General features: G+C 44.0%; 1 protein-coding gene across 7 annotated transcripts in view; it reads right to left on the reverse strand.

Moving 5' to 3' along the window:
• Positions 1-13462: 13462 nt before the first annotated feature.
• Positions 13463-23054, reverse strand: part of FOXN3 (forkhead box N3) — a 203315-nt gene continuing 193723 nt past the window's right edge. For all 7 annotated transcript variants that reach the window (XM_035328595.1, XM_035328593.1, XM_035328598.1 and 4 more), the window contains one exon: positions 13463-20757. In XM_035328595.1, coding sequence (XP_035184486.1) covers positions 20208-20757 — 550 coding nt within the window. In that variant the 3' untranslated portion in view covers positions 13463-20207. The remainder of the gene's footprint in view (positions 20758-23054) is intronic.

A 23054-nucleotide genomic window follows, 5' to 3' on the forward strand; every position in this document is an offset into this window, starting at 1 on the left:
GTTATATAAGAACAGGAAGACTATGTTATGCACCACGCTATGTAAATTAGCCATCCAATGGCTTCACTGACCTGTTGTATTTCTCCTTTCTATTCTGTATTTTCTGTATTGCACTTATAGGATTTTTTACTCTATTTTTGCTTTCTGTTTCTTTTGTGTACAAATAGGCCTCATTACACAGAGGCCTGCCACCTTCCCCTGTGGATAGAACCACCCCACCTTTGTGCAGGTCTACAGGAAAAGAGATGGGGCTGGATTTCATCACGAATACCTTGTGCTCAGGTATCTCCTGGTAACTCTGTCTGTCTTTCTTACTGGACACCCTCCTCTGTGGAATAAAAGTCTTTTAATGTCCTTATCAGGATGTAGACTTTGGTTGATTCTTCCTATATGCATATTAACTCCATTAGGAGAAAGCAGGTTAGGATGACTGGGGAAATAAAATCTTGAAAAATAGGCTGAGGAAAGCATTTGAGGTAGAACAATGCAGAGATGTGCTCGGGGCAGAGGGGTTGTTAGGACACCTGTGACATCTATAGACAGTGCTTATCTTCAGCCAGAATCCAGCACGTGGTCTTCCATTGGATGTCACAGTCATCCCGCCTGGATGCCATCCTGCACAACGTGCTCTAGGTGATCCTGCTCGGCAGGGAGTTGGACTAGATGATCTTCAGAGGTCCCTGCCAGCCTCGGCCATCCTGTGATTCTGTGATTCAGTGCTAGAGAAAGAGGGTGAGGTTCCCTTTTCCACCTGTGGCCAATGAAGACCGAAGGTCAAAATAACAATTTTGTGGTGTGTGGCAATTCCATCTTCCAGTCTACGTACCTCCACTCTCAGCATCTAAGGAAATTCACTTTGTGCAGAAGGAAGGAGGGATCCGTTCACGTCTCACCTGCTGGCTGGCTGCTGTTGAACATGGAAGGAATCATTTCCCACCTACTCATGTTTTAGATCCCTGTGAGCAGTAAGTTCCAGCATGGAGACCAAGAGGAAAATCCGTCATGTCTCATGATAGAAAGAGAAGAAAGACTTTCTCAACACATGGGCCAGTCACATCACCATCAAACCAACAGGGACACGTGGTACTGGGAAGAATATGTTACATTTTCTATTTGGGTTTGGAAACTTGCCAGCATAAGTATTTAGTTCTGTCACACAACACTTTTACCCATCCTTTTTAAGTAAGTTTTATTAGAAGACAGACTAATTTCAAATGACCTTTCCTCTTGTGTTTTTTTTTTGTTTGGTTGGTTGGTTTTTTGTTTGTTTATAAACATTAGAACTTCTGTATGAAAGCAGATGGCCAGAAGGAATAATAATAATAATAATAATAATAAAGCTATAGATTAGCATGCCATTTACCCTCCAAAGAACTTAAAAAATTGCCTTGTGCAAAGTTAAAAAGAGGAGGGATCCAGACAAGTAGACAGACTTCAGTATTATTCTTTTTCTTTTCCCTCTGCATAGTCAGAGAAATAAAAGAGGTTATTTGTGAAAAGCCACCATGGACTGAGCCTGCAGTCTGATAAACAACAATAACCTTTTTCTTGACACTAATTCCTTTATTATATTTTTAGAAGAATTTAAAAGCCACTTATTTTTGAAAACTATGATTTCAGAAAAAAAGTATAATTTTCACATTTCCTCTGATGTGTTGTGTGCCCTGCTGTGTTATGACATTTCAAGTTTCATCAAGTCACATTAATTTACATTCTCACATGTTTTCTCAGTGGAACCTGCTCTTTGGGTCAATTTTCATTCATTGCTTGATCACTTTAATGTATTTGTATTACTGAATACTTGGGCCATATTAACTGATCTTCCCATACCCCATGCTTGCAATTCATTAGCAATCATTTCTCCTCTCTGCACGAAGAAAGGAAAAGCGAAATGAGGGCGAGAGAGGACATGAGAGAAAGAAAAAGGCTTGGAAAGAAAGTGAACAGCAATTTAGTACAGAGCTGGGGATGCAGCCTGCTCTGTTGCTCGGAATTTGTTTATATCAGGAAATTTTCTCTGGTGTGACGGATGCAGGTTGGTGACCCAGTAGAAACCTGTATAATAAACGTAGCCGACTGGTTTTAAACCTTCCTTAATTTTGACCTTCTGTCCTTCGGCAAGTGTGTTTAAAGCAGTGGAAGCAAACCTGTTTTAGAGATTTGTATTGGCATTAGGTAAACCAGTGTGTCGGATCCCATCAGTGCAGGAAGCTCCTACTGGGCACCCCATCACGTCTGTGGCAGCGCGCCCCGCAGTGCCGTTTGGGGTACCCGTGCCTCTCTCACCAACCGAGGCACGGTGAGCGCAGGCAGGGCTCGGAAAGCAGTCGGGGACACTCGCTGTGCCCCTGACACAACCCGTGGAGCCCCACTGCAGCTGCTGGTTATGGTCTGGGGTTAGAAGTTCATCCTCCTGTCTGGGCTAATGCCCAAGCCCAGGCAGTCAGATGTCTGCTGCCCCTCCACACTCCCACGCTCCCCCAGGTTGAGGCTGAAAAGAGGCCCAAATACCCAAATACGAACCCCCCAAATTCCCAAGGGGAACTGGCATGGGAAGCTTGTCCAGAGTCACCAGCACAGCTGAGGCACAGTATCACTTTTTTCCATTTCCTCACCTAGATAAAGGTCAAATGATAAAATATTAAGGTGGGAAACAGCAAATTTTGTCTACCCTTTCCCTGTATTTATTAAACTAATGGCTGAACTAACCCTGGTGTTCACCACCCTCTGCTGGAAGGCCGAGTGCGAGCACTCAGGAGGCTTTGCAGCCTCTCGGGAAGCGCCTGTTCTGTGCTCCACAGAGATATTTGCCCTTCCACAGTACTAGTCACAAGCCCTCGCTGCATGTCACAATGGCAGTGAGGTAAAACGGGCTCTTGCAGACTGCGCAGGCAGCTGTTAATCACCTCATACATAAACCTGGGGCATGGGTTTCAGTTACTGTGCGAGATGTGAGCCTTTTTCAGCCATGGTGCAGCCAAACAGTGAGGTTTGGAAAGCCTCCATCTTGGGTGGACGGGGGCAACCTGCACTTGAAGTGTGTCCCTGCAGCTTTCCATCAGCAAGAAGTCACACACGTCTGACATGGTCACGCATCCTTTCTGTCCCCTCTGCTCTTAATACGCTCCTGACTTACCCCACACCAACCTCTTGCCAAAAGCCCAAGTCACGACCAGAGGCACAGAGAAGCCAGCCTGCCCACTGCAGGAGCCTCCTCTCCCTGAATGAGCCCGATGATAAAGCTTCCCCTAGAGGCTGGCTAAGCAGCCTGAGTTATGACAGCCATGGGAAGGGGGCAGGGAAGGCTTTTCCTGGCCTTTATATCACTGACGGCAAATGAGCCAGCGCCACGTGCTCCGCAGGAGAGCGATCGGCACAGCAGAGGGGAAGCAGCACAGCACGCCCGTTACCCGCCCGACGCCGGTGACAGCGAGGAATGTAATCTGTGCGGCTCTGCTCGGGGATTAAAGACAACAGCCGGCTCCAGCAGCACGCCCTGTCCTGAGATGGGCAGCTGAAAAGGATGCTTACGTAAAATGGCCTGGCAGTGGTACACCAGAGGTAGAAGAGGGCTCATTTTCTCCTGTGGGCAGCACAGGAAGGGATTACTCTTTGGTGGGGGCAGGGGAAACAGGGAGAGCGAAATTAGGAGTCCAGATGTTTGTCTATATATAGATTTCAAGGGGTTTGAAATAAAACAGAAAAAAAAATGCTGTGCCCCAAAGTCAGAAATGTATGGAGGGAGTCCCCGTGTACTCAGCACTGAGGTTGTGTTACATGACCTTAAGCAAATCTAGTCAGCTGGACTGCATCTCCTCGGTCTTCTCCAGCCCCGGTGAACCTGAAGGGCAGATCTCACAGAGCCAGCTTCCATCCAGGCCCTCCCTTCCACTGGGATGCAAATGTCCTGGGCCTTCTTAAGAGATCCTGAAGTACTGGGTGGGAGACTGCACGGACAGCTAGGGCTGCTGCGATCCCCTCATTCATGTTTTTGGCAGCTACGGCCAGTATTAACCCCGCTTCAGCAATCAGTGGCAACGAACAATTCAACCCATGGTGGTACATAAGTGTAAAAAAAAAAAAAAAAAAGACGTTTGCCACAATATAGTCAATCAGAATATAATTTGTACTGTAAATAGTATTCAGGCTTAATTAGGACTGAGGGAAGGGAAGTCAAAATGTCAGAGGATGCTTGCCCCTTCATGAGAAACACGATTTCTGGCACCAGGATGCCAGAAGAAAGCAATAACTTAGAAATATGATGTTTTCCAAACACCAGGTGCAGCACCACCAGTATCTCACCTACACACACAATTGGCCTTTTTGCTCTTTTTTTGTGTCTTTTCTCACTAGTTATGGGAGGTGACAGTTATCCCCGCCATGGTGAAAATAGAGAAGCTGCATGCGACCAAGCGTTTATGAAACAGAGAAGAGTATAAAGCCCAAACCTCTGGTCTCGCTGCCACCTTCCTCCCCCGTGCCTGCACCCGTAAAGTCGCTGCCCTCCCGATGCGGCCGTGGGCGGTAAGCGGCGAGGTGGGAGGTCTGGGGGGGAGCCAGGCAGGAAGGTGTGCCCAAGGTCCCCCTTTTGCTCTCTGCCAGTTGGCAGCACGACCACAGCTCACCCCCAGCTGTCAGCACAGGTGAGTTATGTTTTAAGTGATGCGCCCCACGCACTACATGGAGACTGAGATCAGCGGAGGACAGCAGAAATCTCAATTGGCAGTACCCTAATAATTGTGGACATTAACTAATCAGATGGGGTTTTAAAGTTCACACTGTGAACATTGATATTTGCTGTGAAATGGGAAGACAGTTTGAACTGATATTTTTCCTATTAATAAGTGTTTGAAAGGATGTTAGAAGAAATTATTGCTGTAGCAATCAGAGCTCTCTGTGTGAAATCGCTTAACGGGCTTTGAGTTCAGGGCAAGGCTGCTGAATAAATTTTGGGAGCTATCTGGAAAGGACCCAGTGCAACCAGCGCTGTGCCTGGGCACAGGATTGTTATCCTGGTAGTATTCCTTAGGTCTGTGTCTTGCCCAGTTTTAAATGCCCTCTGATGGCATTGTCTGCACAGGAAGACACAGGCGAGGCAACAGGACTCTGCAGGGTCCTGCCTGCGGGGAGCCTCCGCCTGGGTGCTCGTACCTTCTTTTCTTTCAGACACTATCCATCCCTTGCCAGTCTGACAGCACGCTGGAAGCCATCTGACACCCTCTGGCTGTTCACCCGCCCCTCTGCCACCCTCCAGTGACTGGGATCGCCCCGTCCTCGTCCTCCTGCCCAGCCCTGCGCACGCTTCCCCAGGATGGAGCAGCCCATGCTGACCGCCCAGCCTCTCTGCTGGGACAAGAGGAGCAGAGGACGCCAGCCATGTGTGTCTCCCACAAAGCTGCCAGATGCCATCAGCTCGCATGCCTGCAGCCCTGAGGAAATCCCAGTCAGCACGGAAGCGGGTGCAGTTATGTTTGTTTAACCACTCTTCTCACTAATGAGGAGCAAACCACACCAGATTTAATGGCATTTTTGGAACACAGAGCGCTTTGGGTTAGACATCTCCCTGTGTTTCCTCAGGTGTTCAGCACATCCCCTGGGGTGTACTGGTTCTTACATGCACGTGGTTTGAAAAGGTGAGGCTGTTCTTCACAGTTTCTTCCGTTTCTTAAGCACGCATCAGCTTTGTGATTAGTGCACATAATTCAGCATCAGGTGGCTACACACAGTGGCTTCTGTCTCTTGGACAGGGAAAAATGCTATTCCCATTTCCCAGGGTGGAGCTGAGACAAAGACTGTAACTTGTACTGATGCTAAACAATGCTGTGCTAGCTCCTGCATGTGAAATCCAAACCAATCTTCCTTTAGCCAAATAATTATATTTATGACATAATACACCTACAATAGTACACAAGAAGGAGTCTGGAAACGAGCATTTGACACTCAGTCCAAACCAAAAAACCTTCAGTCAAGGAAAAAAAGCAACTGTTAAAACCTTCTGATATTCCTTCCCAGCAGCCTGCTGCAGGGGGGAACAGATTCACTCTTCCTTCAAATCAAAGCCTTTTGTTTTCGTCTTGTGTTTCCCACTCTCCTTTCTGCCTTTACATCATAATCAATACAGTCTAAGCTAAGGGAATATTATCAGAGCCATGATTGCAGCCTCTAACATTATAATCCATAGGGTTGCTGGGAGCATTAAAACATCCAGGATAAATTAATTCAGTGTAAGTAAAAGCTTTGAAGCTAGGAGCATCACCAGGCTTTTGAAGCTTAAGCCCTGTTTAGATTACTTGATTAAAGTAGGTCCAAAGCTTCACCAATCAATATATTTTGCTTCGGAGCAGTGTTGATAGCGAAGCATATTTAATAGGATCTGCCGCACCCCGCCCCGAAGATAGTCCTTGAGAACGAGATAACGTGCTGGGGAGGAGAGGGGCAGGATCCTCCCCATGTGCCGTGCACGCCCGCACAACTCACTCGCAGCAGCGGTACGGAACTGCCTGGGTAAGGGAAAAGGGAATGACTAGTGAATTACAAGCTTGGAAAAGTAACCGGATCTTCTGCTGGCCTAAAATACTATCGAGTGACCTAATGTAGACAGATGCACCTACATCCACGCGTTAATAAAGGCACAGTCCTGCTCTTCAGCCAAGGTTTGCCTCCCCCTTCGGTGGAAGCAGGGCAGGTGGTTTGGTTGCCTGGCTGGCAGCGACTCTGACACCATTACCAACATCACGCCCAAGGGGCAATGTGGACCAAAAGGCAATTCTTTGTTCTAAAATTAAGAAAACGGCTACAAATGCTAACTGGTATTTGTGGGGATTTACAGGACCCGTAAAATTATAATATTTATGTTGCCTGTTTAAAATACTATGGTTTTACAGTTTTAACAGTTTTAAATCTGCTGGGTTTTTCTCAAAACTGAGAGAAGAGGGTACAGACATTGAATCTTACCACTAAATTCTAAAACTTGTATCTGTCATAAATAAGGCTTTTCTGTAGTTCAAGGTCCGGCCTTTAACCTTATTATCTGTGAACAGGTCATCTGGAAAAGCCCTTGTGAAAAACTTCTAAGGGACAATCCTTTCGCAGCCTACCCCTTCCTCTGGCAGCCACTTCTGAGCTTCTCATCTGTCTCAAAATCTACATATTATAGTCAGTGTCTTCTTAAAATTAAATATGTGTTTGTCCTTTGACTTCCATATGCATCAGGCAGTTATCCTGGTAGTGAGCTCTTGTGTATTTCAGTGGCGTTTGCACTCTGCATGAATAAACAACTGGAGGCACTGTGAGGGATACAAGCTTTTCCTGCCTGTGAGCACATCTCTTCTTCTGCCCCTGAACCCTGAACCAGAAAGGATTGTAATTTTTTCTTGCAAATACAGCTAGGCACAAGTGATTACTTGGCTGTTTCAAGATGAATTGCTTTAAAAATAATAATAATAATAATAAAAATTTCTTCCAAGTCTAGGAAATAATTAATCCACTTTTTTTTTTTTTTTTTTTTTTTTTTTTAACTTCACTGCCACTGAAAAGAGACCACTCAGGGCAGGGCAGCCTTCAGAGCCTGGGCACTCCGTGTCGAAGCGAGGCCATGGCAAGGCCTTGCTTCTGGGCCAGCGCGTTGCTCCGCAGACCGGGGTCCCCTCTGATCCTCCCAGCCGGTGACTGGGATGACACTACCCGCCCGATGGAGATGAGTGATCCGCTTCCAGTTAGATCCATTGTCACAGGCTGTTAATTTTACTGCGGGCTCATTTGAAGGGAGTGGCGAAGCAGCACAGCAAGCAAACAGCTACTGCCTGTGCGGAGCACTGGATGCCCTGGCAATTTGGCCTCCTGTGCATCGGATTTAAGCAGCCCCCTGTTTTCACAATTGTTTATGCTCCAGCTTACTAAAGCAAACACAATGCCTATGCAAGGCTAGACGTTTCTAAGAGGTCAGACTGGGTTAAGTCAGATGGCTCTCTATGTAAATAGCTGGTGTTGTAAAAAGGGAGAGAAGAAAAAGCCGTGAAAGGTACTTTGTACTCAAATTCTGTATTGGAGGCTGTCAGCCTGCCACCACACAGAATATGGTTCAGTTGCCTGAAATGAAGAAAAACAGGGCAGTGAGGAAGAAGAAAGGAGGATGGAGACGTGACTTTGCAGAAGCAGAGATGCATCCTGACATGGTACCCAGGAATCGGTTGGTAATTCTCTTCCAAGTCATTTAACAAGTGGAATAATTGCAAGGCAGTGAATTTGTTCTCACTCACATCAGCATTCATCAGCCTCCAGTCCACTAGAAGAAGTGACATTTAGGCTAACTGGTTCAGGAAAAGCCCTCCAGGCATTATTTTAATATTATTTAACTTTGGTACTTGGGTGAGCAACTCAGCCACCCTGAGCATCCCCAGAGCCTCCAGATGGTGATGGAGAAGAGCCAGGTCACCCCCATGGAGACTGCTCCACCATCCAGAGAGCCTTGCCTCCTCATGCAAGCACCTATTTTAGATGTTCAAAGTTAGGAGATGTTAACATGTCTCTCACTTCTCCCTGTAGGAAGTTAATACTAAAATTGGTCCTGTAGGTTGTCATTTGGGGAATAGTCTAGCAGAAATGTTAAGGGATGCCCTGTCACTGTAATTGCATGTTACTGTTCAGACGGTGGCACTTCATTACTTGGGACAAAGATAAGGCAACAGGGGACTGGATCACCAGGAGAAGCTGCAGTGCTGGGACGGTGGCTGTGGTGGCACAGAACAGGCAGCCACAATGCTTTAGAGTAGACAAAATGCTGTGAGAAGTGGTGAAGTCAAACAGGATTGCCTGTCTTGCTTGGGGTGCCTGAGCTCTATCTGTATTTACCTTTTTGCTCAGAAATCCCTAGCTTGATGAGCAGTGACATCAATGGAGCCCCAGCACGGAGAAGGGTTTGTAGCTAACACTGGTCAGGAAAACCTCCTCAGGGTACACTTGCATGGTTTCAGGCAGCCTGAAATGTGCTTCACGTCATCATTCCTGCCATTAGGGAGACATCCCTCAAAAGCAAAGGGTCTAGCAGAGCCAAAGCCATGTTGGTTTCCTGCATGAGATCCTGAGCACTTGCTGCTGACACGGCATCCTTGCCCCAGGCTCCTGGATGTCTCCGCACCAGGAACCTCTTGTGCTGCCCCCTCCTCCTCCTCAGCAGTTGGTGATCACTTTCCTTTCCCTCCTCTTCCCCCACCTCGCTTGCAAACCTCAGCAAATCAAAGCAGCTGACCGGCTGCAGTTTTCAGTCTTTTAGATAATATTCCCCAAATCCGTTTTATGCGTGGTGGATCACCAGCTCTGTCTCACTGCAGGCACGGCTCCTCCCCACCGCTGTGCAGGAGGGGACAGAAGGCAGTGCCCACCAGGAAGAGGTCAGGTCTCCTCCTGGAGGCTGGAGGTCTCTTCCTCCAGTTGAGGAGGATTACAGTACTGCATTACACAAACCCTGTTGTATTTGATTACACCCCAGGTAGCGTGGCTTCTGTAACTGAGATGGTGAATGAACTAGGTTGGAATAAGCAAGTGTATTAATTAGTATGCCGATAGCAGAATAAAGCTATTTTTAAAATCACTGAACAGCACTGCTCTTTACTATGATTGCGGAGATTATGTAAGATGATGATTAAAATCAGGTCCCTGCATCACACACTGATCCTTGCTTTAGAGATGCAAAAACAAAGCTGCAGAGGAATGAGAAAAACACATTATTTTATGTCTCTCTCTGTTTGCATCTCCTAATAAAGGGCAAAGCAGTTATGTCATCAACCTCTGAGTCATCATCCTAACTCATCCCACTTTTTATAAGCAATATTTTGCCAATAAGCCATTTATTTTTTAAGAATGGGTGTGTACGTATGGGAATGTCAGCACGGGAGAAAACTGCTGTGTCACCCACCAGCACGCAGTGGAGTTACTGGGCATCCCCAGTGCACAGCGCCTGACTTGTGCAGTGCATCTGGCAGAAGTATTTCTCGTGTTTGTACATCACTCTGTTGATGTACTAACATTCATTAAAAAAAATAGCAGGAGAAGAAAAATGTCTGCACTATCTTTGTGTATTTTCTAACTCATTGAAAACAGACAGAAAATAAGACGCATCTCAGCAGTAGGAAGATACTACGCTTCAGGACCAAGAAAAGATGTTCTTGTTTTCAATCACAGTTACTTGGGAAAAGCCTCTAGAAACTGATTGTCATTAAAGACTTGGAGAGAACATTGCTTATGATGATAAGCAGAGATTTTAAAATTTTCTGTTTACAGCCTCCTGCACTGTAATGCGTAGATTGTTATATATACAATAATTATTTGATTTCTTACACCACAGTGGAGAGCAGCACTGCTGATCAAATATAAAGAGGCAGCCAATCCTAACACAAATAGAAATATAACAAAGCCTGCAGATTTATAAGCAATCAGAACTATGTCAAAAAGCATAAGATAAAAAGCACGGTATATGTTTGTTGTTAACTCTGACAAATGTTTGCCTTACAATGTTTTCCACAGAGTTTCTCACCATTGTTAATCAATCATCAGCTGTATTTTTAGATTAAGTTTTAAAATGCTTTAATTATCTTGTGTGGGGAACATGCCCAGTCACAGCATCACATTGTATTAAAGCTGAATATTTAGTCATTTATAGTAGTTATTTAAAGAAGCAGATGTCACAGAAAACATCATTATTTGCTTTCCTGGTATAATCAAGGTTCTCCAGCTTATTCAATGAAGCCATTTACCATCACTTACATTCTCTTCTTTCTTTCTAGTCACCTCCACCAGACAACATACACTGGCCAGCAACAGGGTCAAATGCAGCCTTCTTTGCTGGGGTGTCGATAGTAGCAGATACTGTTGTAGAAAGAAAGAAATTTAGCAAGGAGACCATATTGACTTAGGCATTTTGTGCTTATCCATTTTGTGAAAGACACCCTCCTCCTGCAAACAGCCCAGGTGAGCCTGGGCTCCCACGATCTCCCACCAGCGCCTGACCATTGAGGCCTGTGTTGCTCTTATGAGGGCCCTCTCAGCCTCATGCAGGAGCTCAGCTCCAGTGAGGGCCAGAGGGCTTGGATGAGGACATGAGGCAGCTCTGCAGTCTCAACAGAAGTGGCACGTGCCCTGCCTGGGTTGTTTGGATGTTTTTAGCTAAAACTTGCAATATAAAAGTTCAAAGTCCTATACTTGCCTTACATCTAGCCCTGCTGTCTCTCCACGAGGCTCCTGAAGGCCCCTGCCGCCATGCAGGGAGCAGTGGGCAGCAAGGGCCTCTGACAGCATGGTGGCTTTTGGTGGGCAGGTGCCCCTGTGTGGAGCAAGGCCCAGAGGGCACTGATGGCATGTCAACCTGCAGACGTGGCCAGGCCCAGCAACCTCAGGTGGCCTCTGAGGTGCTGCGGTGGCCAGGAGGGACCTGGTTTCAGCATGGGGGTGGTGGCCCCAGTGCCTGCTGAGCTGGTCACAACCAGATCTGGTCAGCCCAAGGCTGAAGTCAACAACAGGGAGGGACCTGCTGGGCACCACGACTGTGGGCGGGCAAAGAAGGACAGGGTACTTCTGCCTGAGTGTATTTATTAAAGAATCCAGCAAATAGGGGGCTGGAGAGCCACTTTGTGTCAAAAGGGGCATGTGCACTTCTTAAGGAGGGACTGCAGCCTGTAGGCCACCCATGATGGAGCATGGGCACCTCTCAGGGTCTGCATCCCATAGTAGCCCATGCTGGAGCAGTGACAGCCCTGAAGAAAGGGCAGCAGAGGAACTGAGTAGGCCCAAACCAGCATGACGACCAGTAAGCATCAAAGAGCAGCAAAAGAGCCCCCACACAAGTTACTTGGACTGCTCATGCTGCCCGGTGGCTTGCTGGAGGCATTTCAACAAACTGATTGTAACCTGTGGTGAAAACAGGGATGTTGAGGCTGGAGAAGAGGTAGGACAGGTGTTTATGCAAGTGGTTGATTGTTTGTGTCCTTTCTAAATACCCAAATGAGCAATCAGCAGCTTGTGTTAATTGGCAATAAAGTAAAATTTGCAACTGGAGACCATTTTGCCCATGACAAGCAAATTTCAAGGTTGCACAAAAAGCTGCAGCACAGCTGGGATTTGGCCTGCCTCCGAGTGCCTGAGGTGAACCACTTAAGGCCTTCCTGCAATTCCCCTGCAAAGCAAGCCCAAGACCCCACATTTGGCTGCATCTAAAGGCTAAAATCTCCTGTGCCATGGCCGGGTGGGCCAGGTTCCTCTTGTCCAGCAGCTCCCCATATGCCATGAGGTGTTGCAGGGCGCAGCGTGAGGGAGAGCGGGACAGGGAGCTGTGGGCCTTCACGCTCTTCTACACCTATCTCAGAAACGTGTTTCTTCTGCCCTGTGCCCCCAGGAGGTGTCCACACCTACCAGGTCCTTGAGATGCCTGCAGTGGGGTGCCCAGCTCCAACCGCAGGGCAGCAAGGGCTGAGGGGTATTTCTGCAGCACGGCCTCAGCTGCCAGCACACGGAGCGGCCGGGAACCACCCTCCTCTGCCAGCAGTGGCTCCACCCAGCTGCAGAAAAGAACAGTAGAGCTTTTCTTCTCTTTCTGCTCAGCCCTGTTATAAGTTAAATCTATAAATACACAGGCCTTGTCGCAGAGCCCATGTTCAAACCACAGTACTTGGGGAATAATTTGTAAGATTTTGCTCCTCAGATTAGTTTCAAGTGGAGACAGCTATGAGGCAACTACATTGTTTTATATACCCTTTATTATTCACCCACTGAAGAGAGGACTTTTGCACTGTTTCCCCTGCTCTAGCCTTATGTTTTATTGCTTGGACTATGCAGAAAGACATCGACCAGGCTGGGTTTTAGCAGAACTGGTCCCTGTGGCAGCCTGGGGTGGCTCCAAGGACTTGAGGAGTAGGACATCTACTAGATGGTGAAGGACTGATTTGCTTTAGGCAACTGGCTTTCAAGTTCTCAGCTTTACAGTATTTCCTCCTACAAAGAGTCTCTTCATACAGCAATGCACAGGAGTAACTTGGCAGAAGAACTGGGAGTTCTGGTGCTGCAGAAATAAGAAGCAAGCCTGAGGAGGGCTGATGCTAAGATTAGAAAGCAAGGATTTTTGGACTCTTATATACATCCTGATATACATGTACGATTACTGAACCTGATAGTTGGTAATGTAAACAAAACAAAACACAATTTCCAGTGAAATCAGCTTTGTTTCCAGGCTGTGAAACTGATGACAAAGGAAGATCAGACCCTAACTTTAACAGCAATTTAATATTGTCTACTCATTTGCATATGCCAGCAAATTAACATGAGTTGATACCTACTGCAGTGAAGATACAAGTAACGTTCCACTGGGGCTAGAACTATTTAAAAATGAAACAATTAATTCACAAAAGAAAATCACTGTTGTTCCTCCTTAATATCTGAGTATATTTTGAAGCCAACATTCACAAAACTACAATTGTTCAATTGATGCAACTCAGTAATTTTTATTGCAACTGGAAGACAATACATCACAGAAACTTTATGGTAGGTTTTGGGAAAGTGTTATTTACAATAATAATTGATGAAATAGTTTGTCTTTGGCAATATGATTACACATCAAGAAAATGTAAAATGCAAGTATGCCTCTAAATCAACATTTTCATATTTCCTAAAGATCAGCTGATTGCACTTGCCTTCGGACTGCTCATTTAGGTAAACACAAATACAACTTAACATCACTGTTCATTCCCCATCACAGTTCGTATTTTAATATTGATGAAATTGGCAGTTTCAGACGCCAAGTACAGGAAAAAAAAATTGGCTTATCACTGTACTAAATTAACTTATTGGCCAGTTAAGGTCCTGTGACCCTTAAGCATCGATATTAAATCTCTTGGTCTTTTGATTGCTTTATCACTTTTTTCTGTAAAACAAAATATTTCAGAAATTACAGATCAGAGTATAAAAAAATGTACAAGTCCATAATGCTTTTCATACACACACAAGTCATTCCCCCCAACATTTTACATCATGGCAGTTTTAAGTAGTGAGTGTGAATGATGCAGGCATGGAACTGGTTATCAGATACAGGTATTACTTTCAGTTGTTGAAAAATCCCACACACATACTCAAGAAATGTACAATGCTCTCTTAACTTAAAAATGTACTGAAGTTTAATGTCATCTGAATGAAAAAAAAAGAAAGTCTTGGGATTTTAGGCCACAGTAAACGAAAGAGGAAGAATCCCATTTCTAGATGATGGCCATCATAGAGCACAACACGTCATTTTAGCACAAGTTGCCATTTATCCCTTAAACCCGCAGACAATGAGCTCTCATAACTGCTGGCCTGATCCAAAGCTCAATGAAATTAACTGAAAATGAAAAAGTGAAACAAAAAAAAAGCCTTCCATTGACTGTGAGAGACTGTTACATCAGGTCATTTTCCCCCTCTTTGCAAAAGGAAATGTGATACAGTAGAAAAACCATTACATAGCTTCAGATAAATATTCCTTGTTTCAATGCTAAAACAAAAACAAAACCCAAGCTCCCAAAACCAGGAAAGGCTACTTATTAGAACAACTCAAAGTGACCTTTAGATCATTTCTGGTTTTAAATGTACACCAGCAAAATACAGCACCATAGACACATTAGGTTGAGACTTCTTTTTGGTCAGTGAAGCTAGTACTTGTTGGCTGAACTGTGGAAGAATCGTAAGGTCATATACATGATAAAGCAACCCAGCTGACAAGTCTCTGCTTAATTCAAGAATAACCAGTACTAAAAATAAAAATGCAAAAATAAAAAACCCTAATAAACCACCATCAATTAATACTTTCTAAATAAAAGGGGGTTAACAGATGAATTCACAAATGTATGCAGATTTATACAGAACACCGAATGTTGTGTGTAAATCCTTATAAACTCCAGCTTAAAACAGAAACACACAAATGTATAGTTCGACTTACACATTCCATTTCAAAGGAAAACAGACATCATTACAACTCGGTAACTGTGCTAACTGCAATATAAACCAAACAGAAAGTCAGAGTTTGGCAGATAACTAAGAAGAGGGTTATCACTTAGGTTATATAGCAAAGTGTTGATGTATATTACATAGAGTAGTATAAATAATAAAAAAGTATTATTTAAATTAGATCACAGTGCTGCATTATGTGCATAACAGTGTTTGATATATTACTGGAGGGCTGTGAAGAACACTAAAACTTAACTGGTCAGACAGTCAACACTGATACTCTGTTACAATCAAGAGGATGTATGGTTCAAATGCTCTTTTGGTGGCAAAGTCAAGAAAAAGTTTTAAAACGTTTCCTACAAAGTATGCCAATGAGCTCTTGAGGCAGCAGTGGCATACCTGAAGGAGCCTGTCTGCATTCTCCATGAAGTGAAGTAAGTTGCATTGCATCTGAAATTGTAAATGCACTCTCTCTGTAGTTTTCTTCTAATCCTGGGCTATGGGAGAGGAATGTTTTAAAAAATGCCTAGGGCCAGATCAAAGGAAAAATGGCAATAATATTAAAATAGATTTTCAAGAGCACTTGGGTGTTCATAGGTCCACTGACTGCAATGGAGAGGAGACACCCGGAGGTTCTAGAAAATCTCAGACCACGCCTAACTACACCTTTAGATACAGAAATACTTCAAGCAAAATCAGGGCCTCAATGATTTGGGAGCCAATATCAATTGTGGCTGCCGAGAAAATAGGACAAAGTGTTGTTTTGGTCATTTTATCCATGGTGCCGTTTGGCATACAATTTGGGATTTCGTTCTTTGCTCAAGTACGTTGACATCCCACTACCTCACTCCAGTGAAGAATGCAGCCCACAGGGTTTCGTTGTATCTTTTGCAAAGGTAGACGGCAATTCAGTTGAACCCTGGGAGCTGATGCACCTCCTGTGGGACTCCTTTTCCCATTTTAAGGTAAGACAGGAGTCAGCCTATGGACATCAACTGAGTTACCAGTGAGAATACAGTCACAGGCTAGTTCTGTAGTCCTAAACAGCACGTCTCATCACTCTGCAAAACTCTGGTGACCTCGACAGAACTACTGCTGGTTTTGCCAGGAAAAGATCAACATCAGATTGCTTTCAGAAACAGCTACAGATGATGCATTAAAGCTGTTCAAGACCTGTGCTTGAATTTCTAAATGCAGGCAAAATCTGCATCAAAATGACTTCTCAGTAGAACATCAACCTGCTTGCAGCATGCAAGCACGACCGACAGATTTCACCTCCCTGCAGACTCCAGTGAAATCTGCTTGTGGCATTAGCTCTGGCCTGCAAGAGCCCCTTGCTGCAGAAGGCATATATATTCCAGAGGAACGTGTGGTGAAGTCTGAGCGACCCTTAAAGCACACACCCGTGTGAAACCTGCCACTAAACGCTTGCTGACCTACTGGGATTCCCCGAGCCCCCACCTGTTTTGAAGAACCATGAATTTGGCAATACTGATAGGATGAGGAAAATCGGAAGTCAGAGATTCTCTGACTTCTCACCTAGAAATGGCTTAGTAAGGAAAGCAAACAAGGAAACCAAACCACCTCATGTCTGGCAAGTGAGAGTTCGTAATACAGTGCAATTACCACTCAGTTTTTGGCATGACTTGGTGAAAGGAGAGACAACTGGATTGAGAGGCTGACCACGCACTTTTTTTGGGGGGGAAAAGTTTCAGTTCCTCTTAAATAAGAGAACTTTTCTGATGGAGCATTCTTACCAATTCTGACAAAGCTGCCATTGTCAGCCAGGCACAAAAACGTTTTAAAAGGCGACTCATAAATATTTTCTACAACTCCAAATTACGTACTTCCCATCAATAGTTAGAGGAAGGGTCGGTAGGGACAAGTTGTTTTAAACTCCAGAAATCATCTGTTGATGGCATCATTGCTCAGCCAAACTGCTGGTTCCTGAACAAAACTGTGTGAATTCCTACTGAACACCACCTCCTCAGCAGATCAGACTAGGAACAACACATTTTACATGAAAATAGATGTTTGCCAACATTTTAAGTTTACCAGCAAGTATACAAAGGAGGTGTTGAAGTTGTAGATAGATTATATACGTGTATATATATAAAAATAACCCGCCTAATTAGATATTTATGCAGAATGACCATTTTCTAAGATAATACTAGAGGTAATTATATTACTAGCCACCAATAGTCCACATGAATGTATGGTAGGCGTACAGCAGATACTGATCTTGCCTGCACTGCAATCAGTGAGGTTGCTCTGAATTAGTGTTGTGTGTGACTGGGCAGGAGCTGGCCACCAGCACACCACCACATCGCTTTCTCTGGAGGAAAGAAATGGCTGTGCCCCATTTTGAGTGTATCTTCTGCCACTGAATTTGAGTTTTAAATGTGGCTTTTTGATAATTATTAGAGGAGCTCCTCGATGGAACAACTTACGCACTGAGTGAAGGTGGCGGCAAGCTGGTACTGTGCGGCCTGTATTTCCAGTGACTGTCCCCAAGTCCGCAACAGAAAGGACCAAGGCGACTGACCCAGTGCAACCACACTGGGAGGGCTCTGGCCAGAGGGAAGGATATGGCTCATTCATCGCTGTGCTACCTGGCCGACAGAAAACTTCCTGTTTTCCCCAACTTTATATCAAGGACTGTTGGCAGCCAATGGATTCAGTATCTACGTACTCCAACTTCAGCTTACGCTGGCCATCAGCCCTAGGACCAGCAAAGAGGGGAGCACACAGCTGCTCCTTCCACCGTCCTTGGCTCTCTCCTTCCTGATCTGCATAGCTGGCAGTTGTGCTGGGCTCCAGCAGCTGTCAGGCAGCTCCTGGATCCCGGGACACACGGGTGGGATGGGAGGAGAGGCACAATGCTGTGTGCTGCCCCCAGCGTGGTCCTGTTCTTTACATTACAAAATCTTCGTGGAGCATGGGAAGGCTGGCAGGCCCAGCCCAGCCTGCCCTTCAGTCTTCCCACTTCGTAAGTGCACATACAAGTGCAGTTTTTATTTCACTTCACAGAGTGGGAAGTCAGACCCTTCTCTAACTCACTCTCCATAAACTAGCTCCGCCTTGGTGATGCTGCTGCCTGGGACAGCTGTCAGGGCTATAAGCCTGTATTCTCTTACAGAAGCAGACCATTTCATTCTGTTAAGTGGTAGAGTTTTTCAGTCCCTGGGATTTTCTTTTTGCCTCTAGGATATTCTACATGTGGAATTTTTCATGCCAAACTGACAAATCCAGGTGAGAGACTGTATTATTTATTTCACAGCTTCCCTCGGCTGTAGGGGTCTCCAATCTAACAGTCATCATGTCAGGAGAGGAGCACTATACCTGAATCACACCCCCTGTAGCACTGTTTTTTCTCGGGACACCTCAGTAAGGCTCTTTACTAACTTCATTTTCTCATGGCAAATTAGCAAAGCTATTTTCTTGTCTACTTATTCCTGAATCAAATCAGCGAGTTTTCCTCAATTAATCTCCCATTATTCTCTTGATTCTGTCATACACACTCACTACTAAACTTGCCCTCAGATTATTGCGTCATGTTACACATGTACAGACGAAGAAAGGACACACTTTTAACTTTTTTTTTCTTTTTTTCTTTTTTTTTTTTTTTAAACAGAAGTAGGGAGAGGGGGGCTGAATGTGCAGACAAGGCAGTATAATTCAACCATCCAAGCCCTACCAGAGCATGAAGATTTTATTTTTTAATATTGCAGAGTAAGTTCCCCAACAGTCAGTGTTTGTCCCTGAAGAAGGTTAAACCTTAAACACCTGCTTCAAAAAAACCCCAACAACAAAAAAGAACCAAAACAAAAACAAAACAAAACAAAACAAAAACAAAATGAAAAAAAAATTCCAACAAAAAAAATCAAACTCTAAGCCTAAGGGCTTAAAAATTAGAGGCATAGCCTTTTTCTCTATTTTCTATATTTATATGAAAATAATTCATGCTTCATGCTAAATACATTATTTACCTTACAAGAACTTTGTCATCTTTGAATAAAAAAACGTTGTTTGCTTTTTGTGTTCCCCCCCTCCCAAAAGGAATCCATGCAATGTGGATCAAATTTTTTCTGCTGGCTACGCTGGTTGAATCTGGAAATCTGCTGTTATTTTTGCACAGACGAATCCTGACTGACATTAACTGCACACTCAGTTCTGAGGGCAGTGTTGGAGCTGTTTTGTTGAACTTAATTTCACTGCTCACCAATATGCTGTCTTGTTTTGTGAATTACAGAATAATACTAATGGCAGGTTTTGTAGCTTTTTTCCCCCAGTTAGATCAAGTATTTGATCCACAGAAAAAGATTCTGGTTTATTTCCTTCCTTAATATAGCTTTAATTTCTTAGACTTGATTGCTTTTCACTCAGGCAGTTTAGAAGACATAGCTTGTTTTTCCCTATCACTATTATTTTTTGCACGCAGTGCTGATTTTCAGGCTTATGGCTTTTTGAATATTTAATTTAATATAGAAGACATAATTCAATGATAAGCGATGCTATCGACAGTGCCCCTCCATTTCTTCTCATCGTTTCACTGAAACCCATTGCATACATAGTTTCACTTTCCCCAAACTTAAGGTTTCACATTATGAGCCACGTATAGTACATGTAGCACTACAAGTGCATTACGGTTTGCGCAGTTGCCACCAGTGGCTGTCCAAAGACTTCTATGGCACAGTATCCGAGTGCCTCTAGATGGTTCTTGGTTTGGTGTTGAGAAGTACGTGCCTCCTCTTTCCCCCAAATCTCTTTATTCACATTCACTTATAACCCAATTGTAAGGCCATTAAAAAAAATCCTTAAGGGCCAGGCCTGAATGACTACAAAATTATGCACATCTCTTCTAGTGTAAGAGGGATTTCCAAGTGCCCAATTTTACTCCCATCACAATAATGTTGATGTCACTGCGTATTCGACCATGCATTTTTTTGACAAGCCGGAGAAAGCAATGGCAATTTTGGCTTTTTGTTGTTGTTAACTTTTTGTCTTCAGGTAATGAAAAGCTTTTGTAAATTAGCTGAGTGTCAGTATGAGTTCTATGGCTTCAATCTCCTTTAAAAGTAAAAATCTTAAGGGTCAAAAAAAAAAGAAAAAAAAAAGAAAAAAACAAAACCAAAAACAAATAGAAAGAAAAAAAAAGGAAAAAATTGCTGATATTGCCACAAATCATTAGAATTCACCTGACGTGCTGAAACAAAACTTTGTAAGTTCAAACAAATCATTGATTTGTTCTAATTTTTTGTGGTTTCCTTTTGCTCTTTCTGCCCCTTTGCCGTCCGATTGGTGATGTTGTTCAAACAGGATCGAATTCCTGCTAAATGCAGGAGAGATCCTGCCGCTTCTTTCATCTCCTCATCGTCACTCTCAGGGGGCTTTTCCGTACGTCTCTTTTTAAGAGGCAGTGTGTCACTCGGTACTTTTTTCGCCTTCATTAAATGTTGCCTTTTCTTGTGCTGGGATGCATACCCACTGTCAGCTAAAGAATCCTTGGTCTCCTTCCGATTTTGCTTTTTGTCCTCCTCTTCTGTTTCACTATGGCTCTCGTGGCTCTGGAAGCTAACTTCACTTCCTTCACTGCTGTCTTGGCTACCTTTAGTTGCAAATTCATACTGGTCATCAGCAGAGGAAGAGGAAACGGAGTCACTAGCAGGTGATGTGCTCCTGTGGTTGGAAGATTTGGCACTGCTGTAGTTGTGATCCTCCTTCGGGTCACCGCTAACAACTGGAGAGCCACACGACTGTTCACTTTCTGTCCGCATCCGGCAGTTTGTTATCCCATTCCTGTAACAACAAATCAAAGCGGTCTTAAAAACCACACAGAAGTAATCCTGCTACAGTGCAAAAGATACTGAGGTAAAACCAACTGACAGAGAATCTAAAATTATGACCATCAAAGCAGTGTCCGTGCAGGCCACTTTCAGAGCCTGACTTTTTACAGACTCCAGTTGCTTGAGAATTGGACTCTACACATGTAACAAGGCCAGAGAAAGGCAGCCGCGTACAAGAGGTGGGAGCACGGAGGATGGCCACAATAAGCAATGACTGAACAGTCCTGCTCTAAGTTTAAAACAAAAAAAAATAGAAAAAACTAACAACATTGTCTTATCTACTAGTTATTAAATATGCTCTCATGAGGTGCATGCTTTTCCCTCCACCCTTTTTATGTAAAATTAAACTACCAATAATGTGGGGAAGAGACACCACCTTCCTGGTGTACAGCTTTTGCCTCCTCTCAAAGACTCTTCCTCAGCTCTCCAGGGTGGCAAATGTTTCAGCTGGAATTAGCGCGGCTCCCAGACAGGACTTTTCCTGACAGTGTGTGCACCCAAGTACAGCACTCAGGTAGTAACCCAGTCGTGTTTCTGACTGAGATCAGTTTACTGACAATCTTAAAAATGATATAACATTAAGACACTAGCTGTCAACAAATATTATGATGTGCTTAAAACAAACAGTAGAAAAAAATCTGGGTTTGCTCTAGAAGTTGTCATTTTCCACTTCCGTTTTATGGCTCTCAGCACTGCAGGAACTACTGCAGCACGATATATTTTAAAACTAATAGTGTCCCCTTCTGCACTGGAAAATATTAGAGCATTGCCACTGACTTCACAGTACAGAACGCAATGCCTGAAAGGCTGTTGCAGAAGGGACTGACCCTGTGCAGTGTTTAACTCCTACTGAAAAAACAAGAGGAGGATGCTCATCACTGAGTAAAGGCATTGTCACTGCCCCTGCCAGTTCACGTGCCTTGAACCCCTCTATCAATAAAAATACCAAAACCAAGCAAGACTGTTGCCTGTTAAACTATCACGTGATAAACTGCTTCAAAATCTGGTCCTACTGCCTCCATGCTATCACCACGGTGCCTTCACACATTTACAGCTGTGTTGGGTAAGAACCTTTTCTTAAATGCACACTGAGCACAGCTATTTCTTAGGAGGAATGGCCCAGTGGCAAGCCCAGAGTATTACTGTGCCTCTACTTAAAATACGGGAAAGTGCTTTAGGGTTCAGGGGGTGGACCTCGGGTCTGCTTTCTTTACAGAAGAAACAGCAGAGTATTATCCATTTCAGAAAGGTAAGGCTGAAAGGTGGGAAATATAAGCGTGGTAGGTAATCCCACAGCTCCTAGTCATCTCAATGCTCGTCTGTGGAGCTTACTGAAATAAGAAAGAGGCTTTTGAGAACCAGTGGCAGGACAATGCTAAGAGGCAGTGCATTAATCACTCACTCCAAATGTTCTTATTTACAGTATTTTCAAATAAATGTATATAATGGAAGGGCTGGTTATTAGCAAAGAAAGCCTCTTGCCAACCTCTTCTGCTCAATAAAATTATTTTCCCCTAGATTTTCAAGTAGCTTTATGATCCATAAATTATATACAGAACCCAGAAGGAATACACAAAGCTCCTTCAATTATTAATAACTAAATGCAATGTCATTCATGATTGTGCAGCAAGCCAGCTGCATTTACTCTGTGATGGCTTGCCACTGCAGGGGTTGTCATTAGAGGATGCCAAATGCTTAAAAGAAGAAATCATCCGTACTAAACTAGTTGTAAGGTGAATTTATAACCAGCTCCTTAAGATCAGTCATTACGAAAAAGCATGTGATGCATTTTAAGTGACAGATTCTTCATTTTTAGGGTAAATTTACATTTAAAGATGTTCAAAATTATCATAAATTAGCATAAAATTAAAGTGACTTGATTTTACTAGGCATCTAATAGTCAGAGCTATGTGGCTCAATAAAAATCACATGCCACTGATCTTCTGTATAAAACCATCAATAAATTCTTGCTCCATGGGAACAAACACAGGACAGAATAGGTAGGAACTCAAATGGATTCTTACTGACTCGATCATTAGTGAACAAGACTTCTGAGAGATGGGATTTAAATCAAGATGCCCATTTTCATGTGATTGGATCTACCCCTACTTGTTCCCAGAGAGGATCAATAAAAGGAAAGCAACAGTTCCACAAAGCAGAGCAACCATGTGCCAAAAGGTTTGCCCCCCCTTGAGTCTTCAGTGTTTGCTTTTCCATAAAGGGGCTATAATTTGCGTTCAAAAGCTCTGC

Source organism: Oxyura jamaicensis, chromosome 5, assembly GCF_011077185.1.
Source record: "Oxyura jamaicensis isolate SHBP4307 breed ruddy duck chromosome 5, BPBGC_Ojam_1.0, whole genome shotgun sequence".
Taxonomy (NCBI): domain Eukaryota; kingdom Metazoa; phylum Chordata; class Aves; order Anseriformes; family Anatidae; genus Oxyura; species Oxyura jamaicensis.